The sequence below is a fragment of the Misgurnus anguillicaudatus genome, chromosome 5, assembly GCF_027580225.2.
Source record: "Misgurnus anguillicaudatus chromosome 5, ASM2758022v2, whole genome shotgun sequence".
Taxonomy (NCBI): Eukaryota; Metazoa; Chordata; class Actinopteri; order Cypriniformes; family Cobitidae; genus Misgurnus; species Misgurnus anguillicaudatus.
In genome coordinates this window covers 2879023-2897250 of record NC_073341.2, presented here as the reverse complement: position 1 = coordinate 2897250, position 18228 = coordinate 2879023, and the positions used below count along the sequence as shown (strand labels likewise).

The following is an 18228-nucleotide window of genomic DNA, read 5'->3' as shown; positions in this document are numbered from 1 at the left end:
TAACTTATATATCTGTATATTTTTTATTAAACAAACAAAACATGGACACTCGGAGAACAAAAAAAATGTGAAAAATCACAAAAGTAGGTGTCTTTGTGCACTGAGTGTTATTTGCCCTGTTTTCTAAAACGGTCGAGTGCCGACTTCTTGCTCAACTCTTTGCTTTCACTGGATTTCTCCTTCTGCTGTTTTTCCTTCTCCATTCGCTCTTCTACTGTTTGTCGAATTACATCCTGTGAGAAAACCAACAGTGAGGACGTTTTGAACAGAGCAAAGGAAATGCATCATATATCTATTTATAGATGGTTTCATCTTGTCACACACTAGGGAGAGGTTACATTTGAGAGTTTGTGTGGCTGTGCTATGGCTTTTACAATACATAAAGAAATTATGTCCTTCCCACGTGTTTATGCACGTTTAACAATAATATGTTTTATAATAATAATAATAATAGCAACATGATATAGACCAAGTATCTAGGCATGTCCATTTAAGCACAAGAATAATTAAAGATTAAATAAACCAGACTTTTACACTTTTCTAAAAGGAATGGGAGTAGTGTTTATCAAAGCATAACTTGCTGGCTAGTAAAATATTTTTAGATATGGCTCAGGTCCCGTCAAGTTTTTTTATTACCATAATTGTGTGATTGCTTAGAAACACAAAAGCAGTCTTTTTCTACAATAATTCAAAGGCACAATATGTAACTGTAACCAAAATTCTCCGCCAAAATTCACATTTTCTAAATAATAAAGGCAAAGCTTTATGATGATATGAAGAAGAGATGTTGTTTTCACCATCCAGACAAGTGGAAAACGAGGATAGCGTGGACATTACTTCATTAAAGGATTACTTCAGAGTCATGAGAGTCAAGAAATGAATGAATTTTTGGGTGAACTATCCCTAGTTCAGCAGTGGTCACCAATCCTGGTCCTTGGAGGGCCGGTGTCTCTGCAGAGTTTAGCTCCAACCCTAATCAAACACACCTGATCCAGCTAATTAAGGTGCTTCAGGTGTGTTTGATTACAGAGACACCGGCCCTCCAGGAGCAGGATTGGTGACCACTGCTATAAAAGGTGGCAATGAAAAGGGATGAGACATTATTTAAAACTGTAATTTCTCTGGATTTACAAATTCTTGGGATCTTTCGGGATAATGTAAGTAAAAAACTGCATGTAAATATATCCCACTGTGCAAGTGGTTTTTGGATCAATTATTACAAAAATCGTACATATTGTGCCTTTAAGGTACCATTTACATCTATCTATACACGTTGTGTGGGATGAGATATGTATCAGTAATAGTCAAAAAGAGTAAAAAGTAAATACCCTCTGATCCTCGTGGGCCACTTTCCTCTTTCGTTTCTCTATCGCTCCAGCCGAGCTTCTTCCCTTCTTCTTTGTCCTTGGCTTAAATTTTTCTTTTGCCAATGGATCATAACCCTGACACAAAAACACAGAGATACACTTTTAAATCAAACAGATGCATCATTATACATCATTATTTGTTTTCCTGCCTTTAGTTGCCCAGAATCCTAAAATTAAATCTTTTTACATTTTTAAATCTTTTTAACTTTTTAAATAAGGTTTAAAAATATACATAATAAACATAAATAAAACATTTTGACTGTGTGAGATTAATCATATTAGTGTTGAACTTACCAGAACCTCAACTCTTTCCTTGTGTCTCTGCTCAAAGCTGCCCTGGTCCACTTTACTCAGCTGTGTAGGGTCCAAACTGATCAGCTCCGGCTGCACCTTCTCCAGCAGAGCCTTGACCTCCCATTCCTGTCGCTGTTTAGCACTGCGGTACGGGTTTGTATCGAGAGCGTCAAAGTTTGGTTCTCCCGCACCTGAAGAAGACAAATTCAGCAACATATAAATAAATGTGATTAGCACAAAGTTAAACATGGTTTAAAACACAAATCCAGGAAAAAAAGCTCTCCATAAAAATTCCTTTTATAGTAAATGAGAAGAGATCATGTGGGAGCCAGACTCTCTCTCATATCAATTTTTAGGAGTATTTTTGCCTTTATTAAGACAGAACAGTCATAAAAAGACAGAAAGAAGGATCATAAAATGAAGCTAGTAATCGAACCCGGGTCACTTGTATTTATTAGGGATGTTCATTTCAGTTAACTGTTTACTGATAAAATTTTAACATTAAATTGCCATTGTATGTGACTTGGTAAAACAATACAAACATTTTATTATATTTAAATGTGCAAACGGCAGCAACAGATCAACAACAGAACCAGGATTTATTTTCATTCATTATCAAATTTTCATGCAACATTACATTATCAAAAAGCACATGATCCGTACAGAGGATTGATATCCAAAGAGGGTGGGGATTGTCTCTTTTTCATCTACCAAAAGTTTTGCTTTTGCGTCTTCTTTCTCTGTTTGTATATAAAGAGATATGTTTATGGTCAGGGTCGAGGACAGAGGCGATCAGCGAAGGTCTGTCCATTAATATGTGCGGACACACACAGAATACCTCTGACTTCAGCCGGAAATGTGATGCTTACAATGTAATGCTAACAGGAGTTTTCTAACAGGCTGGATTTCCAGATAATGACCATCATGTCCACGTAAACAGGCCCAGGAAGTAAACTGTTGCCTACAATCTGTTTGTTTGTTCTAGCTTAAGAAAAAGGATTTATGTTGGAAACGATAACTGGTGTCATCGTTTACTTTAAGATTTGTACCTCATTAACATGTACTAATACACACTTACACACCAAAGGAAATTTAAAATCGTGAATCTGCTCTTTAACTGTTTCTTTTCAACATTTTCATTTTTAACTGATGGTATTAATCAGTCATAAATTCTTATCTTCGGTTAACCGGTCAATATGAGCAGTATTTATGTATGCATATCTGACCTGGTATAATCATGCTGGTGAAGCCCTGTCCATGTCCAATTCCTAGAACGTCCTCAAAAGGGCAGTAAGCAACACCCCACACCTGCCCTCGCACACGATGAGCCATGTAGGGTTTGGATACAGGGTTACCTCCCCAAACGTTCTGATAAACCTATAGGTACACATACAAATAACACAAATCATTATTAAAAAAAATATTTCACACTAGTAGTATGTAAGGATGGCCATTATAAGGGTTCAGGGTTTTATTAGATTATAATTATGGACATATAAAATGTGGAGTAATACTATATATACTATAAATATATTATAATTTTCGGGTTTTGCTGCTTCATCTTTCATGTTAAGTTGAGTTGACTATTGTATCACAACAACAAAGTATGGTACTTTCTCTCAAATACGAATATGTGGATTGTGGGATATTCCTCAGATTTAGGGACCAAAATGAAAATATTACAATATTTAAATTTTGTGACAAAAATTAGCTTACATATGATGCTATGAATGACTTGGGTTATACAAACTATAATCAGCATTGGCAGGTGTGGCACAAAGTTATTTTTTAACCCTGTAGCTTTATTATAATACTCTCCAACCCTAATAGTACACATGCTTATCTATACTAAACATGACTTAAACATATGTTACGTTCATAAGTCAACCTTTTGCCTTTTTTTTTTAGTTGTTTTACCCGAAGAAACAAAGGATGCAAGAAAATGTCGCACACATCATGTACATTACCTGTACAACATCTCCAGTAGAAGCACTAAGCAGTCCTTTCTGACTTAAAGATAGACAAGAGGCTCCAGCAGGCAGAAAGTATGAATGAAGAGGTTTAAAAGCTCGTATGTCATACACCTTGAGCTTTCTGTCCAGACCTGATGTCACCATGTACCTGTGGAAACATAAGACCCAACATTTCATCTCATCATTGATCCAAACATCGTGCACTGGGGAAATCCTATTAGTCAACTGAGAGTTAAATCAACACAGACAACTTTGTGACTATTGTATTTGGGGATACTCACGTGCCAGTTTTATCCACTGTTAGGGAACGAACGGCACCCCGATGACACAACATCTTTATAAGTGGCTCTTTCTGATTGGGCGACCACAGACTGACGGTACCGTTTGGGTGGCCCAGATGAATGACAGCATTATAGGGATTCTGTGACATCACGTCTAACCGCCCCATTTTCGTACAGATGGCTGCGATCTCTTTACCCACCGACACATCCAGGTATTGCAGAAACCCTGTGGCACTCTGAAAGGTGGCAGCATTAATGTTTGCATTAAAAACTTGTTAAAATGGCTGTGGTGAAAAATCTGATTTCCCATCCCAAGATCACTAGTGGGCTGCACAAGACCCATAATTAGCAAAAACAAATCGTAATGGGATGCAAGAAGTCGTTTTTATTTGTTTTGTTGTGACGCATGAACTAATCTTATGGAAAACTTTAACTGACAAACACTAAGCTATTGTGTAAAATGTAGGTAAAACAGATATTAAAAAAATTTAATGACATGTGCTGTCTTACACAAACTATAGGGTTAACAATTAATCATGACTAATCGTTTGTTGCAGAATAACAGTTTTTTTATTTACATCATATATATGTGTGTGTGTGTTGTGTTTAATAATTATGTATATATAAATACACACAGTTGCATGTATAATTTTAAGAGGAAAAACACATTTATATAAATATGTATACACATGTAAATATGAAGAGTTTCGTTGCAAAACGAGATAACCACCGTTTTTATAATTGTTCAGAAATCTCGTTTTTTGGTTGTGCATTCCTATTAATTTCAGTTCAACTGGAGTTGGTTTGTTTTGATTTAAACCTTCACAACTTAACAAATACAGCTAAGTAGCACCATAAAACAAAATAATAACATGATAACATTATAATAAACATGTTTTGACAAAAATGTAAAAAAATGGATTTATCTCGTTTTGCAACGAAACTCTTCATATTTCTTAAATATATACACACACACATATGTATTATGTAAACAAAAATTAGTTGTTATGCAGCCCTTAACTATACAAAGTATATTTTAACCCAGTATCTAAAGGGGTTCTGCCCAACCACATTTAAAAAACAAAACCAAGTCAATGACAGTGCAAACAGCCAGTCCCAAATACTGCATCTGAAATTAACTCGGTGCAACGAACAACGTTTTGCCGAAATCATTTGTTGACCCACCGCTGTAGCAAGAAGAAAGTGATAGGGCAGAAACTGCATTTTCAAGACGTCATTGAATTTCTTCACACAGTGGAGCTCGGTGCCTTTCGAGTCATAGATGTAAAGCCACTTCTTCTGGGCTACAGCAAACATGGCCTCTGTGTGAAGCCACCTGGTGGTAGAGCGGGATGTGAGCCTTAGATGTCATCAGATTCATTTAGGACAGAAAATGTCAAGGTGTACTTACTTAACATCATTCACTGTTTCCATGACACTCATTTCACACGTGAGGTTTTTGGTTTGCCAGTCGATACAGGCCACATGACCTCTCCTTCCACCCAACAGCAGATGCCTGTTATAAAATGTCAAGGCTGCTGTATTAAAAACATAATCTCATAAGAGTTTCTAAAATCACATTTATGATTTCAAAAAAACCTTTATCAAGACCTGCCCAAATAAAATTACCCTTACATTTCTCAAATTAAACCCTTCATGTCAAGTTCACATTCAAGTTTAAAATAATACATGTTTTTATTTACATACAATATGTATTGACATGTATCTCATAGGAATTTCATTTTAGTCAATGATGGTATAATAAAAAAAATACAGTGTAAGGTTAGGCCTATAGATGGTTTCAGTATTCCACTGCATTGCATAAATTGGCTCAACATGCTGAAAGTCTCAGACTAAAGAGGGGGGAAAAGTTTGTTTTAACATGAATTATATACAATTCTAAGCTGGTACAAATGTTTAAGAGCACAGACCGTCCAGTTCTGCTGTAGTCAACCCTATATGGTCCAAACTGGGTAAGATGTAAGTTGAAGTACTGTGGGAAAAGAAGAAAAAATAACTCAGCAGAGAATGCCAGGAAAACTAACAAGTATTATAAGCAATGGTTTCAGTACCACCCTTAATGTAGCTTACGGAAGTGTTGCCTTATCACCTTTGATCCAGACGTGATGTCAACTGCATCTGCAATGTCCTCTTGAGAGATCCTGCATGTGTCTTCATCATCATCTCCTTCCAAGAAACTGATGACAGAAAGACAGAGATCAGATCTGGGTGTATGGGGGGGGGGGCGATATTGGGGAAGTTATATTGCAATGTTTATTTGGGGGGGGGGCGCCATATATTGCGGTGTGAGAAAAAAACTATGACTTTTCCAGATGACTTATAAAAGCTCTATATAAGAGGGATTAACTTTACTATTGTGCAGCCCTATAAGAAAAGCACCTTAAAATTAGATTTGTGCTCAAACAAATATGTACACTTAAGTGATTTATTAAGACCAGACTAAAATTTGATCTTGTGTAATGTCTCTGAAGGCATCAGGGCTTTGGTGTATAAGAGGATTATAAAGTGGAAGATGACTACTGATACATAGACAACAATACTGTATGTCTTCGGAAGTATTTGAATAATACAGGGGTCCTATGAACTATATTTATCATGCTGTTTGAAGATCATTGTATGAGAGGCAGAAATCTTGACATTCCTTTAAAGTTCTCTACTTATTTGGTAAAAGTTACATGGTTTGACAAAGATAATTTCTGATTTATAAATGTTTAGATAGCGCCTATTTAAACATTTGCTTACAAAAAATGGTAAAGAACTGTTGTATAATATAAACTACATTACCCAGCATCTTCTGGTAGTAAGAGATCGTATCGTGCAGCTTGTTTCTGTGCGAGTTCAGACACTGTCTTAGACCACACAATGGCCTCCTTCAGCTTCCCATGAGCCCCTGCAGGCTAACACAAAAACAAAAACTTGAGCATCCAGTTCTTATTACTGTAATGCAAAACAAAAATATTTAAATCATGATAGTATTTACTGTCATTTTTTTGTGGATGAAAATATGTCATTTTTATCACCACATTATTAACTACTAAATGAAAATTAACTTCATTCTCAAGAAAATAAAAATTGGCTTTTAATGCAAACATTTGTTAATACTTTACTCTACAGTTATATTTGTTAATATTAATTAACTGGTAGTTAACTAAAAATAAACAATTAAACAGCATTTATTAGTTTCAATTCATTTTAGCATTATAATAACAAGACATTATTAAGATGAAAAGTTGTATTTGTCAACATTAGTTCAAGGGATTGGCTAGTTTACCATTTGTAACAAAGCAGATTTGGGGCGCCATTGACTTCTATAGTAGGAAAAAATAAATAGATACTATGGAAGTGAATGGTGCCCCAGATCGGTTTGGTTACAAACATCCTTTAAATATCTTAATTTGTATTCAGCAAAACAAATACAGGTTTGAAATAACTTGAGGGTGAGTAAATGACGAGAGACTTTTAATTTTTCAGTGAACTCTTTTAAGCATAATAAACTAACATAAATAAACAAATGTATTTGCATTAATAGTAACAAAAATTTGAAAATTAGTAGAAAGTCTTTCATTTTTAGTTAAAGTTAGCTTAAGCTTGAACTAATTTTAATGTATGTGAATTTTTTTTATGTCACCAAAATTTCTTTGGAATTTTTGGATAAAGCCATAAAAGTAATATTTATACAGTACGCATTCATTCAGACTCACCACTTTATGTTTAGCTCCTCTCTGAAACTTCTGGAGCTGTTTCTGTGGTATAGGGGCCTCACCAGGGAAAGGGTCATTTTTCTAAACAAATAACAAGTAGTGCTGATAAGATACTGATTTCGTTAAAAAAAATTACACAAAGAAATGAATTGTAATTTGGCAGAATATGTTTATGTTGAGCACAGAAAAAAGAATTGAACAATTTCATCATATCAGCATACTAACAAAAGAATTGACTATAACATTGTGTTTGTTCTGGTTGGTTGACCATCGGTGAGAAAAGTACTTCAGACTTTCTTTGACACGGTCTTTGTAAGGCTTTTTTGGATGACCGTGACTCTTTTCACCTTAAGACAGCATTCCGTAAAGAGTGGGATTTGGAAACTGTCAATGCGTTAATGGCATTAGATTTCAGTACAAAAAGTAATATTTCTTCCACAAAAAGCAACTTTAAAAGCACAAAGATAACCATTAGAAAAACAATAGACAAGATACATATAATTGTTCAATCACTCTCTGTATTTTGTGAAGAAAATGCCCCACGTACCCATGATTGGCTCTGTCCAGTCTTCTTTATTTTCAATGGTCTTGTGTCTTTTGTTGATGTGGTCTGGTCTGGATTGTCCTGGTCTTGCCTCTTCTGCCCTGTTTCTTCTGTAACCTCCCAATAACGTTTCACAGGCTTAAAGGGATAAAGAAAATCACGTTCATAATGCGTCTTAAATCAGTTCGTTAATGTATTTTCTCGTCTTAAGACAACTAGTCACTATCACCGCCTGCATTTATTAAATATAAGACGTGATCGCACACTTTCATCCACAACTGCCGTCTGATAGAGCTGGCAGATACTCTGATCTACTTAATTAAAAACTAATAGGATATTTTAGGCAGTCTAAATGCATTCTGATGTAAATACATTTTGAGACACGTTGTTGGAAAACCGCAAAACCAGGCTTTCTTCCCATATTGTCTCCCGTTAAGGTAACTCCGCAATATCACAAAACACACATATTTTTGTTGGCTTAAACAGATACTATTTCACTCAAATGTTTACACAAATCTATTAACCTTTTTCTTATTCTTTTTCTCCACGTGTGCACTCTTCGCCGTGTCTGCCACGGGCGCCGCCATCTTTGTTTTGAATGACTTCTTCTTCTTCTTGTAGTGTTTAATGGCGGTTGACAAGCCAACTTATGGTGTATTACCGCCACCAACTGGACCGGAGTGTGGAGAATGCTTCTCTTCTTCTTCGTGTTCTTTTTGGCGCGTCTTAAAACTGGCGCCACCTAACTGTGTACTTTTGTAAAAAAAAAAAATCTGTCATCATTTACTCAAAAGAAGATATTTTGATAAATGATGGTAAGCGCACGGTTGACGGTACCCATTGAATTCCCATTGATTTGTTTATCCTATTATGAAAATCAATGGTTACATCAGCCTGTGTGCTTACCATCATGTATCATCTTATTTTGTGTTTATCAGAAAAAAATAAATTCATATAGATTTAAAACAACATAAGGATGAGATAAACAATATTTTTTATTTTTTAGGGAACTATCCCTTTAACAATATGCACTTTTGAAACTCATATGCTAGCATGTTAAACATGTTAATATCATTTTAATATTGTGCTCTGAGTTTTGCCACAGTAAGCACCACTTAAATTTTTATTTAAAAAAATTACATATCTATTTACCAAGATGCACTTTTAAAATAAAAATATTGTGAATGAAAATATTGCTCCGCTCATACCTTTTTGTATGTGACAAAGAGGCATGAAAGTAAATTTCTTCAAATTTCTTCTAACCAGGGGCGTCAGTTTGTGTTGAAAAGTGGTGGGGACAAAAGATCAGATGAAAAAAACATAACAGCAGGACGAGAAAAACATTGAATAACGGCGCATCAAAAATGGGCATAGCATAGGCCATTCAACAACACGAAATACCCTCAACAATGTCAACTGCACATGAAACAGTCCCTGCAACACCAGCTCAACCGAACAGTGCCAAAGCACCATACTGTAGAAAACAGCAGCGCGTTAAGTCAATGATTACAATGATTTTTCAGAACATTTTTACCAAATGCTTTCAAAAAGTGGTGGGGACAAAATCAGCCATTTCAAAAAGTGGTGGAGACATGTCCCCAGCGTCCCCAGTGTAAATGACACCTATGCTTCTAACTGTTAGTACAATATTAGCGGAGTGCGTGCATGCGTGCATAAAAACTTTTTTGCAAAGCCTTTTGACCAGTCTTTGTGAACTTTTGTATCTTTTATCTCTTTAAACAGTAAACAGAAGTATTCAGTTCCATGTATGACACACTTCATATTCATTGCTTTTCAACTTTATTTCTAGTACATCAAAGCATGTTACCCATGTGCAGTCAGATTGTAGGCTTTTACAATTTAACTTGATTATTTTAAATATCCTATTCCTTACTGTTTATTCCTCCTCACATTTAAAGAAAAAATCCTGAATATTTTGAAAGAAAAGTACTTGTCAGATCAGTCCCTGTCAGAGAATTGAGCTTGTGCACTATTAATTATTTCGTGACTATTGTGAAACAATGTCCACAACACAATCTTTAAATTTCTGTCCGAAACTTGACAGTGAAATTCTTCATCTTTTGTTTGTAGACCTCATCAAACTTTTCATCTTTTGCCACAGTGAAGAGAGTCTTCCAGTCTCCAACTTTACCTTTTACAACACAAACAAAGAGAAGCAAATCAGATAAATGGACGAAGTGTCTGTTACAGTATGAGGTTTACTAACCTTTACGCATGAAGGGTGAAACCTTAAAGTCCATGAAAGGGATTGTGGCATGGTTGGTCACTTTGTTTTGTTTCATTGAATCAAAATGAACTCCTTTTGTTATTTTCTCTCTCTCCTCAGCCGAAGTTGATAATCCCAGGAAGGAGCACAAACGTTCCACCTCACGTCCTGTATCCTGAGAAAGAGATGCACAAATTACAATCCACATTGTAGTGAGTCTGAAAAATGTTACTATATGAAAGGATCATACCTCAACCATATCCTCATAGAACAAGTAGAGTAAGTTAGAATAGGTCTGTTTCTTTTCCCACCATCCACTGACATGGTCAAACCACGAACCAAACACATCTGCCGGGTAAATGAATGATGTAAACAAAATGTATCCGTAACAAATTTCATATTTAAATTATGTTTACAATTATAGCATTATTCTCAAATGAATGTTGGGACTTCAGTATATTGTAGGCTACCCATGTTATGATTGATAAAATAAGATTTCATTATAATTTTCAGCAACTTACTCTTTCCTTCCATAAATCTCTGTAAAAAGTTGTTCCAGTCTCCCGGTTCAGGCTGTACCATGTTCATTCGATCAAAATGAAAGTAGGAAACAGCGTTGTCTTTTGCATTACGGCCTACGTACACCACCTAAAATAAATGACTAAGATTTATAATTGTGACATGATACAAACATTTTCATTCTGTGTGATTTCACAAACCCTGTGCCACTTTCTAGTGCCACTAAGCATTTGCAAAGATGAAGACTAAATGTAAACAAATAACACATTTAAAAAGAAATAAATTCAAACAGATAGAAACTATTTTCTTGTGTATTGTCTTGTCTGTGTAGTGAAGAGAGCTGGAGAATTAATGTAATTGTCTGTGACATCATGTCTATACAGCCATGCTAATAAAGAGTCTAACTGTATATGAGACTACAGTATGTGGTATGGTATATGTCATGATCCTGTTACAATAAGTCAGAAAACTGTGACAAGAAGACAGGATTATGGCAGTCCCACGTGCTTTAACTGGAAGCCCAAGGCCATTGTTTGTTTTAAATAATAGGCCATGTGCTCCCTGCTTAAAAAAAACATTATAAAACAGCCCGTTCTGGTTCTTCATTCTGATTGGTTGAAACGCGTTCTAAGCCGTGATAAAATACCCCGGTAAACCCACGGTTCAGACCGCATTACATAAGTATCACTGCGCCACTGTTGCTGCGTACTGATTTATGTCTTTAATCATATTTTAAATTTTCTACAATTGCACAATTAATGGTGATATCCAGATAAATATTCTTGAGTCATCTCATTAATAAAGAGAAAACGTTCTCTGAGTAGTTTCTACATTAAATTCATAGGTCCGCTACTATCCATTGGGAGGTGATCTTACCCAACTTAAACACTGACGCATTCACTCAACACTGAAAACACCATGTAGTACTGTTCATGGCTCTGAATCATCTCTTACAAAAGTTCTTCACAAAAATTGAATTATCTCTGAAAATTTGAGAAGTAATAAGAGAACAAAGCGGAGCGTCTGTTCTTTCATTTGATATTTTATGTTTATTTAAAGATCATATTTCTGTAAGGCATTACACTAAAGCTGGGTGGCAACTTAAAAAAAAACAAACGCTGGTAGGGAAAGAGTTAAAGTTAAGCATGCTTCCACGCATATCATCACTTCAACAGTTGCACGATATAAATGTTAATGTATTTTTTAGATGAATGTTGATTTATAAAATAAACACCACAGTCTTAAATCATATTTTCATTGTATCTTTGTTGCGTCTGTGTTGTTTGTGAACTGCGCTCTGTTTCAGCCACACTTGAATCTGAGGAACTACTTTGTTTGGCGGAAGAGTCATATTTGTACTAATATAATTACAACTTATTTTTTTTGGTTTATTTGATGAAATCCTGCTAACGTTATGCATATGAAGTAACCGTTTATAAAAGCAATAAACCCTGCAAAGCAGTGGGGTTACAGTGCATTTTATAACAGCTAAGGGGCGTTGTTAGGCACGACGCTTCTTGGGGCTTATTGCATTAATAGACACCATCACAGAAATGTATTGGTTTTATTGGAAATTTTATTGGTTCTAATGGAATATGGCCCAAAACACACTACAGTGCAGTGGTTTTAATGGTAGAAGCTAATGGTTCCTATTGGTATTTTAATGGAAACCATTAGAAATTTCTGTAATGGTTTTATTGTTTTTTTCAGCAGGGCTCTTCTGTCTCGTCTCCAGACTCTGCCCTCTCGTCTGTCCTATTGCCCTCTTTCTCCCTACTGGTTCTATGTTTTTTGACTGGTTTTGGTTTCCCCTTTATTTTTGATAATACAAGTATTTTTTGTTCAACCGCTATCCTGCACTTGGGTTCATCCACACAATTCATGACAGTATGTATATATACAGTATGTATTCACTGTGGCATACATATACTGTGGTTGTGGTATGTATAATACTGTACCCTTGAGTTCTGTTCCCAAAAGGACTTGGGCACAAGTTGAACAGGTAAATGAGTTTTAATGAGGCGAGGAGAAGTTTTTAGATTATCAGCCATTTCAGCCCTTGCAATAGAGAATTAAAATCAGGTGAACGTTGAATGGAAGACATGAGGGAATGAGGGATATAGCAGTTTTATAATCCAGACTGTTAGAAGAGCATCTGACAAAAAGAGACCATCTACAGTATATCATTTATAGCTCGTTTTGTTCTTTTCATTTTGAGAGATTCTTTAAACCTAAAGCACAGTAGATTTCTTAATTTTCTTCCTCTATCTGTATGCCAATTTTTTTATATAGCTTATTCCAATTCAGTCTGAAAGTGTTAGGAAGAAATACATCTCAGTTGAATTGTAAGTCTCTGACCTGATGGAAGGTTTTGAAAGCATGACTCCAAGAATGGCACTCTCATATAGATAGGCTGGGAAGTCTGGCGCTCTAAATCAGCACAACCAAAATACAAAAGGTCCAGTATATAAGAAACCCAGGTGGTGCCTAGGCAAACAATAGAGAGAAGAGGTTTGAGAACGCTCACAACTGCTGCAAAAAAGACAGAGACTTTATGGATTTCACTATGTTTATGACAACAGTTCTTAATAATTCTGGATCAGGATTACAAAATCTATAGTCAATAGTTTATAGGTTTAAAATGTGAAGTAGTATAGGTGTGTGCTCTTAAGATGAAACTGGCAGTGTCAGTTTTTGTGTTTTTAGCACTCTTGGTACATTTACCTGTTATTGTGCTGGTGGTTTAGTGGCTACATACTCACTCTGCATTAGCAGTTACTTACAGATTAAACTCAAAACATTTAAACATTAAACTGCACTAGATAATCTCAGAAAACATTGTATAATGTATACGATTGCACTAGATTTAGATAGAAATGTTTTAAAGGTCAGTATGGGAAAAAAATACAAAGTCCTTTTAGATAGTGTTCGGGGTAACTTATTACAGTAACTGTGAAACATTAAGTCTTACAGTAAGTATTCAGATCATATGCAGACCAGATATATTTTACCTACAGTATAGCAGTTTATTTGGTACACACACACACCTGCTTTAGGGTAAGTGGCGATCAGTATGTCATCCGGTCTTGCCTGAAAGTTCTTCACATTTTCCCAGTTGTCAGTGAAGAGGTTGGTCATAGAAACACCCTCAAAATCAAACATCTCAGGCCGACTCTGTATTTGAACCTATATTATTAAAAAGTAAAGAACATTTGTTTCATGTTGGTGTTGTACTGTATATACTGTAGTGTCCAATGCCTAGATACCCGGTGGGTAATCATTTACAGTGAGAACATCATAGCCTATTTCAAGTTCTTAGAGAAACATTCACATACGTTCAGTCCTAGAGAATAGTGATAGAGAAATAGCTCTACACCAATGCAGAGAAGTGTGAATTTCACCAGACAGCTATATCATTCCTGAGGATACATCATCAGTCCTGAGGGGGTCAAGGTCAGTGGAGTCAAATGGCCCAAAATAGTTGCTGGGATTTGCCAATTTCGCTTCATTCAAAACTTCAGCTCATCTTACCTTAACCACAATGTTCAAGGTAAGATCTACCTGGTTAACCTGGTCCACCGCTGCAGTGCAGGCGTTCAATGTTCTTAAATCCAGATTCCCATCAGCAACTATTTTATGCCACCTAGATCCCAATCTCCCATTCGTTGTTAAAGTCGAAATATCTAACACAGGCATTGGGGCTATTCTCTCTCAACGCCGCGGCAAACCTCCCAAGTTGCACCCCTGTGCTTTCTTTTCTCGTAAGCTAACTTGCAATTACGATGTGGGAAACCACAAACTCCTGGCAATGAAGTCAGTACCAGAGGAGTGGCATCACTGGCTTAAGGGTGCACAACACTACTTCACAGTTCTAACATATCAACATGATCTTGAATATCTCAACTACACCAAGAAACTGAACCATTATTTTTAAACCCTTACCATATGATGATAACTAAACCCATTATACCACCCACCTTTATTGGAGCCCCTGTGCAATGGGATATCATGACCAAAATAGCACAGGCCCTTTTCACAAAATTCTACTTCTGCTGAATACATATGTTTATGCCCAGAATTCCCATTAACTTAACCATAACTTAATCAATTGTTTCCTAACTTGCATGGAGAATAAGGCCCAGAAACAACTACCAGCAGGCCTGCTCCACCCCTTTCCTGTACCACAACGACCATGGTCCCATATTGCCATAGACATTATCACAAACCTACCCCCATCACAAGGTAACACAACTATTCTGAATGTCATATAATTTCATAGAATGCTGTAGACTAATACCTCAGTTCAAGTTACCCTCAGCCCATAAGACTGCTGAACTGTTTCTGCAACATGTGTTCTTGTTCTATGGACTCCCCGACGACTTTGTATTACACCGTGGACCCCAATTCACCTCTTGGGTATGGTCTGCTTTATTTTCTCAACTCAATACACAAAACATTAGTCTCTTCTCTGGCTATCATTCTTAGTCCAATGGGCAGACTGAACGTCTCAATCAAGAAATCATGAAGTTCCTACAATGTTTCTGAATCAGAATCTAAGTGACTGGATTTGCATACCCAAGGCAGAAAACACAGAACTTCCTCATCAAGTCTGCCACGTGTCTCACTCCTTTTCAACGTGTTCTGGGCTTCCAACCTCCACTCTTTCCCTAGTCTGCCAGTACCACTGAGCATCCAGCTGTTAATTCGTGGCTACACAGAAGGGTATTAGGCTCACATACATCTTTTAAGGGCTATAAGAAGACAAAGATTGCAGGCGGATCGCCATCGCTTTCCCGCACCCAATTATACACCTGGTACATGCCTTCCTGGAATCCAATATCTGGTTGATCGAGAGGGTTACGGCCCAGAGGAACGTTCTTGGGTCAACTCTGATGACATTTTCACCCATCTCTCCTGAAGGACTTGTAACAACGTTTTTCCAACGGACCAGCGCCCCAACATCATGGCAGACCCAGGCGTTGGCCGCCTCCTCGTGCTAGAAGTTGCTCGCCTTGGGTTTGCAGACTCTGTTATGAATGAGTTCACCAACCTGAATATTGATATGCTGGATTCCATTTCCCCATAATGCACCACCCGAATGGATTTCTGGTCTATCTGTAGCTAGTTAGCATCCCTACTTGAGAACGCTGTTTTCCTGCACTCTGTGCGAAGTCTCATTTTGCCCCGACTGACATTACTGAGCATTTTCCCTGTTACTCTGATGGATTTTCTGTTTTTGATCTGGTCTGTTCCACCATTAGTTCTAATCTGCCTGCACTGACCATTGCCAGTGTTTTGTTTTGTGCCTTTACCTCTATTTCATTATACTGCATATGTATAATGCCTGTACTCCTGAGGGTTCATTAAAATGCAGTTGCAAATGTTCTTTTAAAGTCATGTTATTTATACATTTTCATTTATAATTTTATAACAAACTTTTCACACCTTCAACTTATACTGTATATACTGTATAGCTTTAAATATTTGAGTATTGCTAAAAGAGTTAGACGTGATATATTACTTACTGAGGCCACGTCAGGTATTTCCATGGTTCCTATTACCCTTTGTCTCCTTTTGTCGAATGTTTTTACAGCACTTTTATTTTTCAAATGGAAATATACCTCGCACTTTACACCAAAAACAGTCACTCCTACAAGCTAAGAGCTACAGTCATTCTGTTTAGTTGTCATTGCTATCTGTACTCAAGTTCATAGTTAATGAACTTTAATTTGTCCTCCTCTCTCTCTCTCTCTCTCTCTCTCTCTCTCTCTCGCTCTCTATCTGTGTACTTTGCACTCCACTTCAAAGAACATGTTGTGCATGTTTAAACAGCCCTTCCAATAGAAATAGAAAAGTTTCAAAAGCATCTCTAAAAAAGTTTTTACATGCATTCCAAATGAAGAGAATGTTTCAACCCTTGGCAGCTGTCCATAGGGTCAGAAATTCAGCCATGCATCGTAAGAGTGCATAAAAATCAGAGTTTACAATCAACAGATATCTTTTCCAGATGGAAGGGGTACAACCTAATGAGTTGGGGAACAACAACCCAGCACTAGGTCATTTTTAACCCAACTGGGTGTTCTGTTGAGCATAGGTTAAAATCAACCCAACATTCTTTTAGAATGTAGTCCTTCAGTTACTGTACTTCCATAATATGTCAAAACATTTGACAATTTCTGCTAACTGACTAACACTTGACTAAGGTATTTCACTTTTCTAAATCTCCGTTCACCACTCATAGTTCTGGCAATAAAGATTTAGATTCACTGGAGATCTTGAAGACCTTATCATCCACTGAGAAAGCTATTATGTGTGGAAAGCCCAGGAAGAATTTGACATGGCAATTAGCAGGCTGAAACATTGTGAAGTAGTCGGCAGAGTCCAGGAGGGACGAGCAGGCCTTGGAAGGAGCGAGACCCCCCTCTTCTGGTCAAAGGCCTCCAAGAAAGAGCGGAGAGCCATGGTGATGGCAGAAGTGACAAGAACCGTGCAGGAGCGTCTTAACATCAAGGCAGTGTCTCAGAGTCGGCAGGCACGTTGGATGTCATGGGATGGTGTCACGGATAGGCATTTGTCATGGTCTGACCTGTGGAAGATCCCCCAAGCCAGGCTCAGTTTCCTGATTAGATCCACCTATGACACCTTACCTTGTCCCAGAAACCTCCACCAGTGGTTCGGCACCGAGGAACTTTGTCCCCTTTGCAGCACCAGCAATGCAAGCCTCCAACACATCCTGTCGGGCTGCAAGACAGCATTGTTTCAAGGCCGCTACAGGTGGTGACACAATCCTGTGTTGAACAAATAAGCAGAGGTGGCAGAGTCATGCAGACAGGAGGCTAATAGGAGACCTTCCGTGCCAACGAGTAGACCCATCCAGTTCGCAAGGGCCGGAGAAAGAATCAACCAACCTCACCAGAGAGTAACATCTGGAGTTCTCTTATCTGGCAGGGAGTGGAACATGAGGGTTGGCCGCTTCAATTCCCCAGAGAGATTGCAGAAACTGCTCCGGCCAGACCTCATCCTGTGGTCATAGCCAACTAAGACCATCTTGTTGGTGGAGCTCACCGTCCCATGGGAGGAGGGAATGGAGGCTGCCAATGAGCGGAAACGTGCCAAGTATGCAGACCTGGTAGAAGACTGCAGAGAGGCTTGGTGGAAAGCCACTACGTGTCCTGTCGAAGTGGGATGCAGGGGCTTCGTTGGGTCCTCAACGGTTCGCTTGGTCCGCGAAATGGGATGTACAGGAGCAGGGTGTAGAAAAGCCATTAGTAGACTGGCAGAGGATGCTGAGAGGGGCAGCT

The 18228-nt window shown here is 37.5% G+C and overlaps 2 protein-coding genes across 2 annotated transcripts; both read right to left on the bottom strand.

The window, feature by feature from the left end:
- wdr46 (WD repeat domain 46) lies at nucleotides 1-8865 on the bottom strand. The gene is made up of 14 exons (XM_055167507.2): nucleotides 8706-8865; nucleotides 8185-8319; nucleotides 7638-7718; nucleotides 6721-6833; nucleotides 6026-6113; nucleotides 5847-5908; nucleotides 5327-5431; nucleotides 5101-5251; nucleotides 3916-4151; nucleotides 3629-3782; nucleotides 2888-3038; nucleotides 1662-1852; nucleotides 1329-1442; nucleotides 1-233 (listed from the first exon to the last, which is right to left on the bottom strand). Exons 1-14 carry the CDS (start codon nucleotides 8766-8768, stop codon nucleotides 108-110), a joined length of 1770 nt encoding a protein of 589 aa, XP_055023482.2. The 5' UTR covers nucleotides 8769-8865; the 3' UTR covers nucleotides 1-107.
- Nucleotides 8866-9869: 1004 nt separating this feature from the next.
- Nucleotides 9870-16678, bottom strand: LOC129413735 (cytosolic sulfotransferase 3). The gene is made up of 8 exons (XM_073867421.1): nucleotides 16453-16678; nucleotides 13975-14113; nucleotides 13286-13414; nucleotides 12886-12992; nucleotides 10930-11056; nucleotides 10659-10756; nucleotides 10409-10583; nucleotides 9870-10333 (listed from the first exon to the last, which is right to left on the bottom strand). Exons 1-8 carry the CDS (start codon nucleotides 16474-16476, stop codon nucleotides 10221-10223), a joined length of 912 nt encoding a protein of 303 aa, XP_073723522.1. The 5' UTR covers nucleotides 16477-16678; the 3' UTR covers nucleotides 9870-10220.
- Between the last annotated feature and the right edge of the window lie 1550 nt (nucleotides 16679-18228).